Source organism: Macrosteles quadrilineatus, unplaced genomic scaffold (genome assembly GCF_028750875.1).
Source record: "Macrosteles quadrilineatus isolate MER2022 unplaced genomic scaffold, UCM_ALF_1.0 Scaffold_3__2_contigs__length_128488019, whole genome shotgun sequence".
Lineage (NCBI taxonomy): Eukaryota > Metazoa > Arthropoda > Insecta > Hemiptera > Cicadellidae > Macrosteles > Macrosteles quadrilineatus.
This window is the reverse complement of record NW_026542596.1, coordinates 15,192,029-15,212,302: the sequence shown is the minus strand read 5'-3', so window position 1 is coordinate 15,212,302 and position 20,274 is coordinate 15,192,029. Positions and strand designations below refer to the sequence as shown.

The window sequence follows — 20,274 nt, the reverse complement described above, 5'->3', positions numbered from 1 at the left end:
AAGGTGTTGAACTTGACTACAATATGCTAATAATATATTTTGTAGTCGAGGAAGGAGGTGTTGAACTTGACTACAATATGCTTCAAATATATTTTGTAGTCGAGGAAGGAAATGTTGAATTGACTACAATATGCTACAAAGATATTTTTTTGTCGAGGAAGGAGGTGTTAAATATCACTACAATATGCTAAAAATGTATTTTGTAGTCGAGGAAGGAGGTGGTAAACTTGTTATTAACTTTTAAAACCCAGTTCAGTAAATATTACAATCAGTTTTGGATACATATGGTTTGTGTGGTTAAAAATAGTACTTTAATAAATATAATTTAAGCGGAATTTCACCGTGGTGGGGATCTTAGAGACTCTAATTTTTTTCTTGTTGTGGAGTAGTACATACTGTTAATTTAGTGAAAAGTTTACTACGAACATTTGCAATACTGTAAGTTATGCCATTGTTCTACTAAAAACACATGGATATATTTATCTTCAAAATTATTTGAGTGTAAAAGCGGTTAAGTAGGCTATTACCTGTTTCTTCCAGGTTGAGGTTATGGTATTAATTTTTATAGTTTTATGTCTTTAGAATTTTACGATTGTTTATTGATCAGAATAACAAGTGGAATTTGAATTCATTACATTTTAAAACAGCAACTTTTACTTTCTAAATCTCGAAATTGATAGGAGTATTTAAATACATCTAGGTATTACTGAAACAACCTTTAAGTTAATTCTTCAGAAAAACATTAAATGCTGCTTACATATTTGAAACACAACGATAAATAAAGGGATAAAAAATCTGGAACCCTGGTAAAATAAAAATGTGTATATATTTATACAGGGTTGTACGAAAAATCAGAATAAGCTATAATGAAACGTTAAAAAATGAAGTGTAAAATTAAAACGTTTGTAATTTCTTCAATGTCTAAATCGTCTTAATACAGCTTATGAATCAATTCAATCAATGATTTTATTGCTGTCCTGGTCGTTACAGAACTATCAGACAAGTGTTTCCTTTATTAACGTCATGATCCCACTAATGGTGACTATAAACTGGGCGTGGTAAGAAAGTTTGGCTTAATCGCTCTTGAATCTTGTAATTACTAAATATTTTATTAAAGATTCTCAGTAGTTGAACATTGACTTTGATTTACCACTGTACATTGTCGATAAAGACAACACCACTGTGTTAACTATCTTTGGACCACTGTAGTAGACAATGCCTACCGTAATTATTTGTAGCTTCACGTGTTCTCTTCCCAAAATGACCATTATACAGCATACATCATTTTTGATTTAAGGTTCATTCTTATATTTTTAGACATTCTTTTCACATAATACATTTTGTTAACTTTACTAGCGTTACTTCATTCTTGTTTATTAAAGCATTGGACGGATCAAAATTTGATTTTAAACATGATTTTTGTTTCAATATTTAAAACTTTGAAGTGTAATACGTGTGTGTTGATATTATAAATGCCATTGATGGTTGATATATAAATAATTAATATCACATGAATAGTAGCACTGCCTTTAAACATTATAGAAAGGCTGTTTTTACTCACGTCATATGTGACGTCATAGATTCAAAGATTAGCTTCCGGTTCCAGTTCATTTTATTAAAAGTCAATTTCACTACACGTTGACTTCAATCAGAAACGTTTTGTCATTATGATATTGTCTTACAATAATTAATTGATATAGTTTTTTACATCATATATTATGTTTTTTGAGACAGTAAAACTAACTTCATTTTACAGAGATATTTGCAGGTCTATAATCTATTGAGAGTTATATTATAAATACAGCTGGCCGTCTGTTAATTTCATATGATATTGGTATGTTTATATGATCTATGCAATTTTTTTTACAAATGCGGAACATATGATATATGTTTAAAACTGACTTGCTTAATTACAAAGTACTGGACGAAATTACGGAGATGGGAGTTAATTGCTGTACGTATTCAAAACGCAACTTATTCTTTCCCACACTCATTGTAGAATTTACTGTATATTAAATGTTCTAATTAATAATAATTACTTTGTTATTATAGGCTTATAATATAATCAACATGTAAAACGCCAATGTAGAGTTCTATTATATTATATAGGCCTGGCCTATTGGTTGAACATGAAGTATCTATAAGAGCAAAAGCAATATAAACATATTATCTGTTATCTCGCAGTTATCTGCTTGCATGTTAGCTCCATAAATGTAATATCCAATGTCACTATATAATACAGCAACTTATTGCATGTTTGGCTAAATATAAACCACAACCTCAATATCTGGGAATATGGTAGTCACCTTTTATGCATTTGTATTTCATATAGTAGGGTTCGTTTGTCTGCCTAGATGAACAAGAAAATGGACACGTAAAATGCTTAGGAAATTTGGTTACAAAATGGCCACCCAAGGGGGAAGGTCCAAATGTTTTTACTTGTTTGAAAGTACGAGTAATGTGTTACCATTGTCTGTGCATACAGCAAATAGACTTCCTGTCAAAAACAAGAAAGAGTGGTTTGTGTTTAACGTACAAAATAGTTATTTGTGCAACTAGTGAGAAAAGTGAGCAATTGCTCGAGTGACGCAATTGTACTTTGAACTCGAGTTGCACATTATACTTTTCGTACAATTACCATAAAACAAATAAATTGGTGAAGAAACATAACCTATTTTTACACAGAAGTGAACTTTTAACATAAAATTTCATGTGAAGTGACAAATACAAGTGTACAACAGCTGACCAGCTGATTTACAGCCAGTGCTGCCAACGTATTTCGCGCGCATACGACGTTGCCTGCATGTTACGCGCTCACTATTTCGTGCCTTCACGTTGCAAATCTGGAGTGAGACAAAGTAATTAGAGTGAGACAATGTTTACAATGTCTCACTGATGAGCAAATTGGCCACTTTGCTTTGTCAAATCAGTGAGAGAGCATGTACATTGTTAGGTAACTGTAGGGAAACTCTTGATTATGCTTATATTGCCTCCATTAATATACATTGCAGTTAATATTACAATGCAAACTGTTATATTTGGTTTTGGCACCAGTGCGTGCTGAAACAAGATTTTAAATTTCATAGGAAAACTTTTAACCTTTCTAAAATAACCTGTGAAAATAGGAAGATATTAACGCATTCAAACATTACTGGATATGCAATATAAATGAATAATAATAGGTTAAATACCTTGTTTACGTCCTCAATCCAAGTCGTCTTTTATAATGACTATAGTTTCGGGGCCAACAGCCCCATTGTCAAATTTTCTGTCTGTATTTTATCCAGGAGGCAAACATGGATAAATGAATACTTCAGATTATTCACTTAGTTGATAATAAGAGTTAGTATGGTTTGTTATTCTCTTTATCTTCCACTCCGATTCTTAAACTTACTAAATTTATAATTACCACTGGAACCAGGAAAAAGAAACAAAACATCTGCTTACATTACAATTTATTAGTTTCTCTTAGGCCACTCTTACGGTTGACCCTCATCAAATTTACATCTTGATTATTTTACAAAATACTAATCTTTTGCTCGATATATGCAGATAAGGTTGTTATCATTTCCTTTTTGAAACTTAAAAAATCCTCTTAATCAATTGTTTGTATTTAAAATATTATATACTTCCACTAATTGTTTTTAGGGTTAACAGAAAATTCAATAGGTACGACATCAGTTTTATTATTTACCAATATATGTTTTCCAACTTAACACAATTTCATTAGCTGCACGAAGAATGATATGAAAATGTGGTTCTCGCAACGTTAAAATTTCCAATAAAAGTGCTAATAAAATATAATCTATGATACATTTCAACTTCGCATTGTAACAAAATATATTGTAGAAGTCTTCAAATATTGTCTGCTTCACAAAAATGCAATAAAGTTTATGATTACATACATAAATATATATACTATCATCTGATTAAATGCTCAAAATACTCTTGAAAATATATATAAAGCTTACACATAGATTTTTGTAACTCTAATGTTTTTAATCAATTTAAAAATAAACCTTCACTTAAATAACCACTATAATAGCATTACCGGCGTGCATTTTAACCAAACGGAACACTCATAGCAACATTAGTTGTGTAAATGTTGTCTAAAGTGTAAAATAAGCTATACATATCCATGATATCATACGAATATAATGGGTGTATATGAAAAACTGATTTTTCTTTCACTTACTTGAAATTAAAGTATTTACAACAGTAGAAATAGTCTTTGACTTAGAAATTACGAATCAGGTTAAACGAACATTTTTGTCTAATAATTTTAACTTTTCACACATTTTATTTCAGCAGTCATGTTAACATTATCCATCACCAATGTTGACTTGCTTTCCTTTTACAATATTAAAAATACATTTTTCACGTGTGCTTAATAGGGTGATGATGTATGCTTATTGACATATATTTATACATCCCTTGCTTACGATTCAGCAGTCCAAAGCTATAAGATAACATTTAACATTGATGAAATCTAACAGTGACCATGTGGACTGCTGGGAAAGCATTTTGGGAGCACCCGTATTGCGATGTTAGACAGTTATCCACGAATTTATCGGGAATCCTAAATGCAAAATTAAAGAACAATAATTTCATAAAGCTGGTAATATGGGTCATGCAAAATTTGTAAATAGACTTTAATATATATGATACTGATGATCAATATTATAATATTCAGCTGTTTCTAAAAAATATATTTCTCAATAGCAATGGTATATTAACAACATAGAACCTCAATTTGGTGATATGGTTATAAGTGTGGTAATTTTAAAATAAATATCCTTAAGTTAATTTTTTACAATATTTTAAGATCACCAATAGTAACTGAAAAACGTCTTGACTATAATACTAGGTAAATAATAGAACGTCCCTTAGTTAAAGACTTTAAAATAGGTGTCAAAATTTTAATATTTAAAAACTTATTAAACGAAATAATGACCAAGAAAAGTTACTCTGCATCAATTATACAAGGGGGTCTTTATTCAACATTTAGGAACGTAAGGTTACAACTTACACGGTTACAACTCAGATAACATATGTAACAAAGTGTTGGTGGCGGGGACTGAAGGGATCAGCTGTCTACTTGCCCCACTTTTGGAACAGCCCTTTGCGCTGACACCGGCAGTTCGCTCCCCACAGATTGCATCGACATGTGCTGTTGACGCAGCAATCTTTAGGGCGGTGGTCACAGTTGCCGCCACGTCTTACACACGCTCTTCTGTAAATGTAGATCAAAGAAGAACGCCTGCAAAAATCATTAAAAACCTTCCAGAAAACGCCTAAGTCCTAATGTTAAGAGGTGTGATAAGGGGTGCGCCATTTTGGATGTTCGTTTACTAGTACTAAAGTTGTAAACATTCACCTATTTTAGTTCATATTGCTGTACTTTGTTAAACATTATCTTCCTTGTTTGCAAGTACAAAAATTGCGGCTTAAAAAATAGTGACTGGCCTTAAAGTAAATGACCATCTACTTCAACCTGCGTCATTGTTTACCATTCATTGTTATTTACAACACAAACAAATGATCCTGCTAAAACATGTCTATCATAAAAGACCTCAACGGTAGCCACCAACATCTCGTTGCCCCAATGTGGACATGATACTCAATCCCAGACAACATGGAGACGACATCAAGACACCAAACATCTAGTAAGTCAATGAAGGACCTTGTAGGGCGGGACCTGGGGTTCCCTGCCCTCAGCGTCCTTCCACTGCACTGTCACTTGTCAGCCAAGCCTGCAGTGCCTGTTGAGTGCCGGCTGGAACAACCATCTCATCAACAAACCCTTCACAATACACCTTAAAGCTGGTTTTCCTAGGTGCGGAAGCGGAGAGCGGAGAGAGGAACGCGGAGAGCGGAAAAGAAATTAACATGGCACTCCGCTCCGCTTCTAGGAAAACAGGAACATTAAATTACCTAAGACAAGTGGAGTCCACTCTCCACGTTCCTCTCTCCGCTCTCCGCTTCCGCACCAAGGAAAACCCGGCTTAAGTGTTTTAAGGATTTAATTTTATTTTCTCCTTTTATACAAGATTGTTTTCCGAAGATGTATAAACAATCATTTTTCTAAGTTTTAATTTATCTCATCTTAACACTTATTATGTTACTGTCTCGTTTCAAATGTTTTAATATCTTCCATTCGATAAAGATTTAGTTAAATACCATAAAAGGTGAAGTATAAACTAATGAGGATATTAACACATGTTTAGTCTATAACTGCATATCAGGAAAAAACTATTAATTTTTTCCAAATAATTTGGGTTTTGTAGTTTTTACATCAATCATATTTTGACCTTTTTACATGTTTAGTTAAATCACACATTAATTTAAACCAAGTTAATTGGCGTTATTTAAATATTTAAAATTGTTCAACTAAACAAAACACGCTATATTTATTGGAGGTGATCAGTAACATAATAATAAACATTACCTTAAAAAAGATTATTAATACTCAATTACTTATTCGTAATGCCTAGGATGTATAATTTTTTCAGTGGTAAGCCACTTTCAATTTTTAAATACTTTCATTTATTTATTTAAATAATGTGTTCTTATCGATAATATTGCAATCCACATGATATAAATTGAGCATGTCATAGTACAGAATACTTGCAAACTGTTCTTTCAGTCTTATGAGTTAGTAACACTAATGGAAATTCCATGTATTTTTTTGAATTTATATTAGTTTATTAGGTTTCCTCTATAATTCTCAGTACTTCTTAAGATTGTACAGTTACCTAATTGAAAGCTTCGTCATTGCTTATGTAAATTTTTATTTCTTTTTTGAGTATAGATATTCTAGTAAGATATAAGATATTACACATGTAAAGCAGCTAATGGTATGCATTTTAAGCTTTTTAAGAGAACCCCCGGCAAAAAACCCTGTAAAAATTTAACCCTTTTCTATGTTTAATCACAAAAATTGAAAATCGACCAGAGCATTTTTTAACCACGGTCTTATCACACCTCGTTACTTAAATACCACACAGCACGAGGCGAAGCACACACAGTTGCCACTCACTTCTGGGCAGTCTGCAGTAATCTGTCCAACTCGTTGTCCGTAGGGTACTCTTCGAACAGGGACTCGTCTGAAACAGAAGATATCATTCAAATTAATACGAGAATGTGTGTATAATTTTATGCTTCCCTTCTATTGAGAAAGTAAGAGATTTTTCAACGTTCTCGAATTATAGGTTTTCTGTGGAAATATCCGTTTTAGGTCCCCCTAAACTAAAAAAAGTACTTTGTATGGGTGTGTGTCTCTGTGTGTGTAGATTTGTAACAAATTCTATAGGCTACATAAGTGGTCAGATTTTTATGAAATTTAGTATGCGGGGAGCGTATCTGGTACATGGTATCACCATGCGTTTTTATTTTGATCTTTGATGGTAACTGTTCTATAAAAAAATCCATATAATATCCATATATAATGACAAATATTTTGTTTCACAAAAAGGCTCTAAGGATAGTGGCAAGACTGCAACGCTCTAGAAATAGCGGCTCAAAAGTTGTTGCAAATGTTATGGTTTTACCATAAATAACATATAGTTACCACCTCATTTTACCCAAGGCAATTCCGTGGCAAGCTGATTGGAGAAAGTATGTGTCAGTTTGAAGATACTTTTCATTTCAACAAGTAAATATGTCTTTTATCTAAACTACGCATTTCATTGCTTGCGCACAGAGACGAGAAGATGGATTTCTTTATCAAGAAATGGTTACATCAACATGATAAAATTGCGAACTGTGTTTAGTTTAAAGTAGTTCTAAAGTACTATTTTTTGAATATGATTGAATTAGTATTGAGTTAAGTAGCTGAATTATATTATTAAGTTTGGCTATTCTTCATGTCAAAATGATGCTGCTTTATGCTGTTAAAGATTAAACGAATTCACATTCTACTTAACTGTACTTTCCTTACTACTTTATATTAGACTATCAGTATTTATTTTCTCATAAGGTATAATTAGTACAATGTACACTACCAATAAATTTTTTTATATACAGTGTATAGTATTTTAAAATAAATGGTCGTTAACTTTGACATATTGGGCATTTGGTTGTTTAACTCAAAGGTATAGCCTCAGCGAAGGTAGTGTAGGTGGAAAATGTAAATATTATCTCCCGGATTGGGATGCCATTTATTTCTAGTTATCCACCAACATAGATAGATTCATTAATATATAAAATGGGCATTATCTATTTGTTTTGTGTTTAGGGACAATAAACTAATAAAGACATAAGGAAAGGAATCGTATGTAAAAGGCTGGCATTAAAGGAAATGTAAAAAAAAATACGTTGTTAGTTTGTTTAGTAAATAAAAGGTGTTAATACCTTTTGAAATTTAAAAGCTTACAGCTGTGTCTAACATATTTTAGGTAATTTCGAGAAATCGTTTTACCATTTTCCAATTACTATGGTGGGAAATTGAGCAATCCGTCAAAAGCTTTTATTGAAAATATTTAGTTGGAAATAGCTTTTTGTCTTTTTATATAGCAAGTGATGTTCAAACCTAAAACATTAGAGGTGTGCTAGTGTAGTACCTCTTAATAGTAATGAAGATAACTTAAACAGAACCACGAAAATTTATTTTTGTAGTCTATATATTAGTTAAAATTTTAGTACTGCGTAAAAAAAATGGCGATCTAAAAATACATAACGTTCTTTTATTTTTCATTTTTCTTTCATATCAACTGCTGTACAACATTTAATTATTTGATATAATCGGAAAATAATAAACCCCTGAACAATTATTATTGCTACTTTCATCACACCCAACGTATTTTATTGCATGATTCACAGTAACACGAACAGTGTTAGTCAAAAGGACTACAGTGGCATATCTAAATAATTTAGAGACGTGACCTGGTTTTGCCTCACGTCGGTCTCTATTAAACTAACTCTTTTATAAAAATCTTATGACGGTTCTTATAATCCTTTTATACTAATGTATACAAACAAATAATATATATATTTCTGGCTGAAAAATATATTTACCACAAAACACAATGTGTGATTACATTTAAAATTGGCGATACCATTTTAACAATTAAATGTCTATCGATACGGAAAAAATTCGGATAAATGCAAATTTTATAGAGTTTGTATAGCTACTATATTACTAAAGTGCCACCATTAGATCAAAGTTAAACTTATCCGATTACCTAATACACTCCAACTTATATAACAAACATTCCTGTATTATTATTAAAGAAATGTATCTATTAGGAATGCAATTTAATATTATTCAACTATAATTTACTTATGAATTTCATCCGGAACAATTAAGAATTATCTACAAAAAACGAACTCAGCATTAGTACCTTAAGGACTTGAAACAACCTAAATCTGTTTGTGTGGTGTATTCTAATTCGCAAATTACAAATTTTGCTTATAATAATGCTCTTATACATAATTCTGCAAAGGAAGATAATATGATTTCTCAAATGTCCATGTTATTTATTTAAACAAAACATTTAGGCGTTGTTATTTTTATGTTTGCCTGTTAGGAGAATAAACTGTCTTCAAGTGGCTTACTATAAGTGTGTTTCAGTACGTTGGAAGGGTTCCTTCCATCTTCCCCCTATCTGAACAGACCCCACTGTGATATTGGAAATAAATCATATATGCATCATAGCCAATGGAACGAAATAAGTTCCCTCGTAACACACTTGACTTATTGCGAATTTTTCCATACCCGAATGTTGTTTTATATATATCCACGAATATTTATGTAAAGTTTTTTTTTATAATATTGTTGTATTTATGTAATGAAGATAAAATTGTAGGTAAGTGTTTATTGTTTTTTGCTTGGTTCTAAGTAAACTAAAATATCAAGTCATTGGGTTGATCAATTTCCTAAGAGAGTGACAGAACTAAAATTAGTATTTAGATCTCAATATGAACGCAGAGTAAGCTTGAAATTGAGTAAAATGATTTAAGTTCATCATTGATCAAGATTGCGTTACTCACTAAGACCAAGACCATCGAAAAACAGCGGTAGAAAGAAAATATTAAACGTATCTTCAAAAAATAGTTCATTATAAGTACGTAATGTGTGAAACGGTTACGAGATAGAGACTAGCGTCCAAGAGTGTATAACGTAGGACATTAAAAAGACCAAACCTATTTCATATATTAATAATAAATTTAAGTTTATGTTATCCATCTAAAAATAATTGTCATATTTACTTGCATTTAAAATCCAATAATGACAATATTTCGAACATGGTCTCGTAAAAAGAAATCATTCCTATACGAATCCGAAGCACGTAACGTATAAGGGGTTCGAATGTCGAGAATCTGACAGAGAGCTGCTATGTTCCAAAGCATAACGAACTAAATTCCCGAACGTATTGCATAACATGCTTCGAGCCCTACTGTTACTGCCCTTGCTGTGATTTATGGAACATTACGCAATAACAGGAAAATAAGACTATATTTTTATTGGATCAAATGGTAAAAATGTTGGTTATTTAAGGTTCATGTTGGTAAAGTTGTATACAGCCTTTGACTAGGATAGAACTAAATATTTCATTTCAATGTAGTTATCACCATTCTTAGAAAACAAATAAAAGTGGTTTAACTGGTCCTCCAGGACAAGTGTGGTGTTGTTAATCTGTGAGTTTTGTTGTGTACATTAAGATTTGAACCAAAAGGAAAAGTTATATAGCGACAATCTGGTAAATCATACCTACTATGAATGCTTCAAAAAGATAAAAAATCAAGCTTCAAAGTAGCTAACACTGTAAAAGGCCCTTTGACTGTTATATATTTTATTATTGGCTGGTGATGGCCCATATAAATAGAGTTTCTATTGGCCTATACTACTACATATACTTTCTGTATACGTGATAATTTTATTCAACACATTTAACTGACCTCAATGGTCAATGGTTCTATAAATATCACAAATTTCCATGTTCTTACCCAAAAGAAGAAGACCGCGTTCAGCAATACTTATCTCTGTTGAAGTAATTCGTGTAAAGATAGATTTATTTGTGAACATTTGACTAACTTAATAATAGCTTGTTTAACGATATACATTAGTGTATTAATACAAAGGTAAAATAGTATTTTGCATTGGCTAAAAAATTGAAAATAAGACGACAAATTAAAATAGTACAACGAATATTTCAATATTACTAGGGGTTTATTAGTGCTAATGTAGTCCACTCCCACTTGAAACCTTGTTGAAGTTGGTATGAAGATGAACTTTCCAAACTTGTGTTCGAAACAACATAAGTTACTGCCTAACCTTCATTATAAACCCGTATGTAAATATCTGTTTCCATGAAGACTTACTTCATTTGCAATTTATCTTTGGGTAATTACATTTTTTGTTTTATTTGTTCAAATTGTGTTTTATGTTGCTTATTGCTCGCTGAGAAAACTGTTCAAACTATTTGGTATCATGCATTGAAAGGTAATAGTACATTTCGTACCTAGGGTCGAAAATAAGGTTTTGCCGGCTCAAGATCGAGAGCTGGAAAACCATTTCGTTTCGTGGTCCAAACGCTATTTTTTACCACACTATACTCTATTACCACTATTCACCACTATAATAATGCACACTGATAGTCAACATAACCACAACTTAAAGGTTATGTGAAGAAATAATTTGAGGAATCAGCAAAAATAATAATAAATAGGTGCTAGGCAGCGGTGACAATAAATAAATTATATTGCAATGCTATGAATCCTGTGTATGTATTTAATATGCATTAATGTTTTAAGAAAGTAAGCGGGCAGTTGATTTTCGGCCCTAAGGATGTAATAGTATATTACGTTACTAGTCCTGAAAATAAGTGTTTACCGGACGAGTGGATTACTATACGAGTCCGGTACACACATTTTGGACGAGTTACGTACGATAGTTTACGCCATACTACTAAATCTGTACAAATCCTTATATATTTCCACCAACTAAAGGACTAAAAATCACTAGTCATGAGAGGTTATGTTTTTGTTTATAACCACTCATTGCCACCTAAATACAGTATAATCAGCTGATTGGTGTCCGGTAAAACTCATTACAGTACAGTAGTACGCAATGAAACCCCATTTGAATAAGCTGGCGGCAAACAGCTGTTTTCTGGACTAAATCCTTGCGTGGGAAGTTCGTCAAAATAGTGTAGTGTGGCGTAAAAATAATTTCGGCCCCAAAATGACGATAGCTGCTGGCATGGACGTAGCTCTAGGCCTCCAATAAACGTGTGTAAAACGGCTAAAAACATCATTGTGTGGTGAAAAAGAAATTAAGATCTTCAATCAACACAGTGTTGCTGTGCAGATTAGTAGGTTTTGTTCTCGCCTACTTCCCACAAGGTTGCTATTTCGTTCTTTATCAAAGGAAGTATAGTACCAATTTTATGGTTGAACTGGATTAAGCTATCCAGGCTTTTGAACATTGACCTGAATAAAATTACTCTCCAAACGAACACAGAAAGCATATTTCCTTCTATTTCTCAACGGTTATTCCATTTTATAATAATACTTGTATATAAGGAAGTAGGTAAATAATTAAATGCATCGCAAAAAGAAATCGATATAAGAGTATCGGTATAACAATAATATGAAAAAAACGTTTGAACATTCTAACTAGTGTTATTTCTTATTTGTAAATACAGGGTGTCTTGCAACCATACGAACAAAAGTTGTCACGTTATTCAACGTATCAAGAGGAACAAAAAATGTAACACAACATGTGTCCCATCTCATTCTGTTTTCGGTCTATCTGTTATGTGATTTTTACAAAAAAATCATAACTCATTAACTGTTTGAGCTACGGCCTTGGAATTCTTTATAAATGTTTATCTTATAAACCACATACAGCACTATATTTGTGCAAAATATGAATAAAAACGCTTGAACCGTTTAAAAACGGTAGATGAAAAAATAGTTTTAATTGAATTTGAATCAAATCTTTTTAAAAGATGTATTTTTAACGGTTGAAGAGTATTTATGAATATTTTTGTAAAAATCGCATACAGACAGATAGACCGAAAACGGAATGATATTGGAATTATGTTATACTAAATTTTTTGTTTCTTTTGTCATGTTCTATGACCGGACAAAGTTTGTTCATAAGGTTGCAAGACACCCTGTATATCGTGCAAGTAGTTAGAGGTTAACTGTAAGAAGGGACCATGAGGTCCTAAGTTCGCCTCAGTAAAGAAGCGTTTTCATTTATTTTCTTTTTCATTTATTTTAAGTAGTATCTTATTTCTTTTTAAAATAAAAAGCTGTTTATTTGCTTTATTAAAAGTAAAAAAGGTGGCAATAAATGCCGAACTGATAAATGAAGAATGATGAAAGAAGAGCCTTTTTACTTTTCTTCTTTGTGAGCATTCATCTTCATAATTGTAATGATCCTGATCAAGTCCTTTCATAAAAGATCAAAGAGTACAAAACGCTTGTTTGTATAGTAAAATAGAACCTTTTTATAACCTGTTTATATCAAGATGTTTCTCACTATAAGGGTACGATTATTCGTTCCAAATTCGTCTCTTTTAAACGTAGTTACATTTAGGGCTATTTTCTTGATATTCTTCATTCATATTCAATGTTCTTTTTATTAAAGAAAGAAAATATAGAAAATAATCGTGTAGTGATATTAATTGTTGGAGGGTAAAAAAAAATATTAAAATAGTGAAACTTGGCTGTACTATAGTGAAAACAATCCATGGATTGAAATTATTCACAGGGCCGTTCATGTTGATTTTTAATTTAAACTTTGATCCTTTTTAATTAGCGAATGTTATTAATAATGAAAATATAACATAATCTAGTTTGTAAATATTATACTCCCCATCAAAGTTACCCTGCAGATTAAGCAAAATGCAACTTGTCTGATTTGTTTACTGAAATATTTTCATAAATAATTTATAATGATTCCCTATTTAAACAAAATTACATTTAACAATTACTTGTGTTTACAACTACAGGGTATACTTGTTTTCGGTCAATTGTAAATAGTATATGAAGAAATAAATACATTTGCCAGATTTAATCAACATATTTTCCTAAACGAGATAACTACAACAATTTTCTTTATACCCATAAGATTAACATAAGAATTTTAAAAGTACACTTTTAGGAATTTATATCCGTTAACTTGAATTGTATAACAACGCTTAAATATACTCAAGTGTTTGAGCTCTTCACGATGACTATAATTAAAATTCCATGTTTTATGATAAAGACAAAAAAGTTATGTTTGAAATTTGTTTACCACATGACACTCTGGTCCCATGACTCGACCTTACTGGTTCGTTAACTCATTCAAGTTTCCGTCTTCCACCTTTAAGGAAATGTTTATCAAAATCGGACAAACATTACTTGAGGTGACGCGTTCACGGACACATACTAAACTAGCTTGTTCATTAGACACAACTACTACTTTGAATTTTTTCCAGGTATGATAAAGCAATGTTCATATTATGTAATCGTACTCACGAATATTTTCAATGAATTGAAATTGAACGTAAGTAAAACGGCATATTGAAGGATAAGACAGAGAAAGGGGTAATTTAACATCCACCTGTCTTCAGATGGCAATTACCATGCAAATTGCTACACCTTCACATTCAGTCATACAGATACAACATTTCTTCTTTCTTTTTGTTTCTCAACGGCATGTTTATAAACGTTTTATTACGTAATCTTTTTATGCTATAGTTGAAATACTGTACACATACTTTAGCTGAAGTGAGTTGAAATTTCAGAAATCTAAAAGTTTTATACAACGAATATTTTTTGAGCCTGTTTCTTCTAAATGTGTTTATTTATTTTATTTTAACGAGCTTACCAGTCACACATTGTTACGAATTACAATATATTCCTTAAGATTGTTTACAAACCAAAAGCCTTAGTTAAAATTGAGAGTTGTTTTGCAGTAAAGAGTGTTAAAAAAATTCATTTTGTTTTCAATTATATTTAAAACTTCGTTTCTTCAAGTCAAAATAGCACACTTAATGATCGTGATGACCCATAGCCGTCTCTAGTAATATATACAGTAATATATACTAGAGATGGCTATGGATGACCTCGTAATTTGATTTTGTTATTGCATCAGCGAGTAAACCAGGTAACCATAACCTTTTGAGCCTGGCTTAGGATGTTTGGAACTATGGAAAGAGAGCACCTTCTTCATTGAAACTTGTATTTCAAGTGAATGTTTCACTTTCATTTTATTTCAGTAATTTCAACGTAAGCCTTGTTCGGTCACTCAATACTGGTGGGTGATATTTTTTAGGAGAACTGATGGCACATCAATTTATACTTTTAAGCTAGCCTTGCTATCGGTCTTCGTGGGTTCCATTTGACCGAACTTAGCAGTTTATGTTTTAATATCTTCAAACATTTACAAGTAAATGTCCTTCTCTTGTGTGCTTCAGGTTTGCACCTACCATTCTTCTAAATACTATTGAGTGGTTTTCTGGTTTCCCTAAAACACTTCTCTAAAACATAGATACATAGGTGGATGGATGAAAAGTAGCCACTCATCTTTTTGATATTTTACCATTATCTAAAGAACAGCTGTTTCTTCTGATTGGACTTTTTAAGCAGTAAAATGCACCATGTGCAATCTATACTAAATTACATTTACTCGTTCTTTTATACTGTCTTTAAATTAACGGTATCAACAATTTGACACATACTCTAATTACTCTGTTTATTAGACGTTTTTGCAATTTTCTTCCATGCATATTATATAAGAAAGCGACACTTTATTTATTGTTAAAAATCACAAGTTTTACCTACATTCATGACCATGTGTTTTATACTGACTGAAAGTGTTTTCAAATTCTCAGAAACTAAGAATCGTGATCTAAAAGAATCAATAGAAAAAAAATGGCACTACAGAATTAGCAATACAATTTGTTAAATGGGCCGGTATCTTCAATAGGTGCTTCAAAACCAACATCAATAAACTCATTGATTAGTTGATTCAAGGTGGATAACGACCTTTTGTTGTTGCAGTAGACTCAACCATAGATTGGCCTATTGATTGTAATTGATTGGATTCTACAGGAAGTTTACACAGGATGACTATTTGGTTTGTTCCACCATCAAAAACTGTAAAACATGAACATTGTCAAGCTAAACAATCAATTTAAGTAGTTTTAGTGTAATAGGGAAGTATATTACTCGTTACATAATTTTCTAAGCAAAAATAAATAAAATTTACGTGTTTATTACAGACATTTGCATTAAAATATACATAAATTTTTTTTTCATAAAATATATGAGAACTAGAGAACCCGTGCGGCTCAATGAGCCGCATAGTATGAAACATAGCGCCGAGGAAAACGATATGCTTAAATTCGAGTAATTCTAGTTACATCTTAGAGTTGTTTAAACACTTGTTAGAAACTAATTTTAAATATCTCTATTTGTGTCGTCAAGGTTCACCTACATTATTTCTGATCACAGTTTTAACTGATAACTTCTAATGAATGCTAAACAATATGCTTCAATACGAGCTAACATGTTGCAACAAAGTTTTCCAGCATTGAAAATTTAAGAAAACTGTTGCCTAGACATCCCCCTAATCAAACGAATTTTCTCCGTAGAGAATCCTGGAAAGTGGAGTGATATCAACCATTTAATGTGCTCCATCTTTTTCCCACAAACTCTGGGTTATCAACTGGAAAGCCATAATCTGCGTTGAAAAGGCTAAAGCAGCAACACTATGAAATAGGTTGGATAACTCTTGTAGCTATAAGATTTGGATAGCAATTTTCATTTTCAATTTTCTCTTTTTGAACAGCGTATATTATTTGCCTCTCCTGAATCATAAAAATAAACTTGACTGTAACTAATCGATCGTTGATTACATAAACACTAATTCCTTCACTTATGTCTAATATTGCCACTAAAATTCAGTAAAATACCATGTATACGTTTGTCCGAGGAACTGGCAACATAACCTAGAAGTAAGCAATCCATTTGTGTTTTCCTAAATTAAAGTAGGGCGAGTAATACAAAAGTTTACAATAAAAACATAAGGTACGCCAAGATTTGGTATAATCTTACTACTTTTACTTATCATAGTCAAGGCATTATTATTGTTTGTACTAAATTTTTTGAGATCTGTCAGTGTCAGAAGTAAACATTTCTCGCATGCATTCATTTGATCTGACATTAGGCAAGTTTATTTTACCATCGTGACAACACTATGTGCTTCGTATATTTTTTCACTTACAAAGTAATTTGCATAGCAGAACTGGCAAATATTATTCATCTCACCAAGGAAATGTGTATATGGATGTGTATCTGTTAGACCAGGCCTCTCTTTCTCTACTCTCCTTATACGCATAAGATTCCTTATTATTAGTTGTGTCCTCCTCCTGTTTTCAATATTTCTTCTTTGAACTTCAGGAATTTTCCGTTCTTCCAACAAATTAACTTGGCCTTAACCTACTGAATATTAAAACATCAATATTTACTCCCAAAAAGCTAAAAGGTTTCTTTTTATAAACAGCTGTTTTTTTTTTTAAATTTGTTCTATGTATTTCTTATGGGGAAAACCCGACCTTTGAGAGGGTCTCGCGCCCTTAAGAGTAGACATTTTAAAGTTCTAAAACCTTATTGCAAAACTACATATTGAGACGAATCTTTTGACACCTTAAACGTTGAAATTGGTCCACAAATAAGGGAGGAGTTGCGTTAACAAAATACGGCTTCACGTATTATATATATAGATTTCTTATTACTACGTTTTAACTCCATTACGTTTTATAGGTAAGGAAAAAATTCGTTCCGTTTTCAAATTACCTTACATCTAGGAAAAAAAGTATGCTCTGTAACCTAAAAGGATGAACTTAACTCCTAAAACGTAAAGTTGTCAAGACAATTTTAGCAGGAATAGTCATTATTTTTACTTATTGTTCAAATATTTATTATTTGCATTCATAAAGTTTGCAAACGCAAAGGAATATATATTCAAAATAAAATTGTATTTCCAAACCCGAAGTACCTTTGATTAGACATTCATTTTAAAGGCGATATGATTTATTCATACTCACCTTTAAAATAAATCCCACGTATTTAGGCTTTTTGTTACTACTAAGCATTGAAATATGATTTGTTGTTTTTATTTTAAAAACTATCCTAAATTCAAGATGATTAAACAATTGCATTATTATTATTCCATAAGCAAATAGTCTATTTTAATAAAGAGAATACAACAGATAAAATATATTTCATTAAATCTTCAACAGAAAAAAGTATGTTTGTGCAACATTATCTATCTATGTTGTGTTTTTAAGAAGTCAATATACATCTGTAACACTAAAACAAAATACTTACTAAAATAACAACATTTAGGCCGGCCACACACAGAACCAGGCAAGGCGGGGCACGTCGAAAAGACGCCCCCGGGCGCCCTCAGGGCAAAATGCGAAGGTCTCCAAAATTATGCCCCGAGGCAAGTCGCTGCCAGGCAGAACTTTCTGCGCATGCGCGGTCATGTGATTTATTCCCTTACGGGCTAATTTTGATAAGGACTATTTTACAACTGATACAATTTACATACAAGACTGTAACAATTTATACGACCAAGGATTACACCCTTTGATAAGACTATGCAGTGATGATATTATTACAGTGGTTGAATAAATTTATCTTGGTATTGATAACTGATGAAAAAGAGGGCCAACGTTCATATCTTAAGGGTTTCAAAAATCACTCCTCTGGAGGTATGACTTTGAATTTTGTTTTCTATTCTGCTCCCAAGTATAAAGTCAAATTTAAAAGTTGGCTAAATCGGCTCAATGCTCAGAAATAAAAAAATCTTATATTAATTTTCAGGTTTATGGGGGCTTAACTTTTTACTTGACGTGCCCTGCCTCATTCTGTGTGTGACAGCAACAAGACAGGGCTTAAGTCAGGCGTCTCGTCGTGCCCTGTCGCGCCCCGACCCGCCTGGTTCTGTGTGTGGCCGGCCTTATGCAGTAAATTCGTCAAAACAATTAAAAAATAATTCTAATGTAATACTATTTTAATACTTTAAAATAATATTTTAAATGAATTCTATTGTTTTGCATTTTTTGAATTAACAATTGTTTTTTGTCTGGCTAAACATTCGAATGTGAGATAACACATTATCTATACAGGTTATTGATTTTACATACAGCTGTTACGTTTATGCTTCAGAAACCCGACTGATGTCGATGATAGTAGATCATTGTATCACTAAACAAATAAATCACATCTGTGTGGGAAGCATAAACTGGAAAACACAATAATATTTAGTTTTCAATCAGATTGTTTGAAACCATTAAACCACAAATTAATACGTTAATACATTACACAAACATGCATCGTATGACAAATCTGCATCATTGGTTTTTGTGTGTTTTACTAATAATCTACAAACATAACCAATATTATTTATTTTACAGGAACATCTTTATTACACAACTGTTTTGTATAGTAATAACTCAAAACCTCTGCATTACATTCCAGGAAGGTTTGAGTAAATAAAAATAATAAGTGCTTTGTTGGGGGAAATAGTGAAGGGTTCTTTTATATAACTTTTTGGGTTTAGTGGAATTTAAAACATAGTTTTGCAGGAACTATAGTTTTGCGTGATTAATTAAAATAAATAGGGGTATGTAAAACTTGCAATTTTAGTAACATGAAGGAAATGGTTTGTCTACAAAGCATGTGAACCACATGATGGCATTGCACTTTTAAACTCCTGTATTCCTTTCAATTGGTAAAAATTAACTAGGCCTATGATAATTTTGTAGTCAAGCCTAACATTTTATACTATTATTTTGAATTGTAAGTATGGTGACCAGAAGGAAACACTTGATTTAAGGGTATTTTATATTTTCATAGTTTTCCTAGTGGCAAGAACTTGAACATTGTTTTAGCCAGTTTTTAGGTCGAAGTCTAAGTTCTCGCAGATGTTATTATCCTATTGTACGATATATTTCGCCACAGAGTGTAACGCAAGCCCGTACTCAGGACCAACACAAACCTCGTAGTCACGACCAACACAAACCTCGTAGTCACGACCAACACAAACCTCGTAGTCACGACCAACACGAACCTCGTAGTCACGACCAACACAAACCTCGTAGTCACGACCAACACGAACCTCGTAGTCACGACCAACACGAACCTCGTAGTCACGACCAACACAAACCTCGTAGTCACGACCAACACAAACCTCGTAGTCACGACCAACACAAACCTCGTAGTCACGACCAATACAAACATCGTAATCACGACCAACACAAA

General features: G+C 32.1%; 1 protein-coding gene across 2 annotated transcripts in view; it reads right to left on the bottom strand.

The window, feature by feature from the left end:
* Nucleotides 1–3,445: 3,445 nt before the first annotated feature.
* LOC128990881 (toxin Tbo-IT2-like) overlaps nucleotides 3,446–20,274 on the bottom strand; it is a 34,278-nt gene continuing 17,449 nt past the window's right edge. Inside the window, exons 2-3 of one of the 2 annotated variants that reach the window (XM_054413512.1) lie at nucleotides 7,040–7,106; nucleotides 3,446–5,260 (exon numbers count right to left, since the gene is read on the bottom strand). In XM_054413512.1, the coding sequence (XP_054269487.1) occupies nucleotides 5,095–5,260; nucleotides 7,040–7,106 (233 nt within the window). In that variant the 3' untranslated portion in view covers nucleotides 3,446–5,094. The remainder of the gene's footprint in view (nucleotides 5,261–7,039; nucleotides 7,107–20,274) is intronic. The other variant, XM_054413513.1, reaches the window with a different exon arrangement.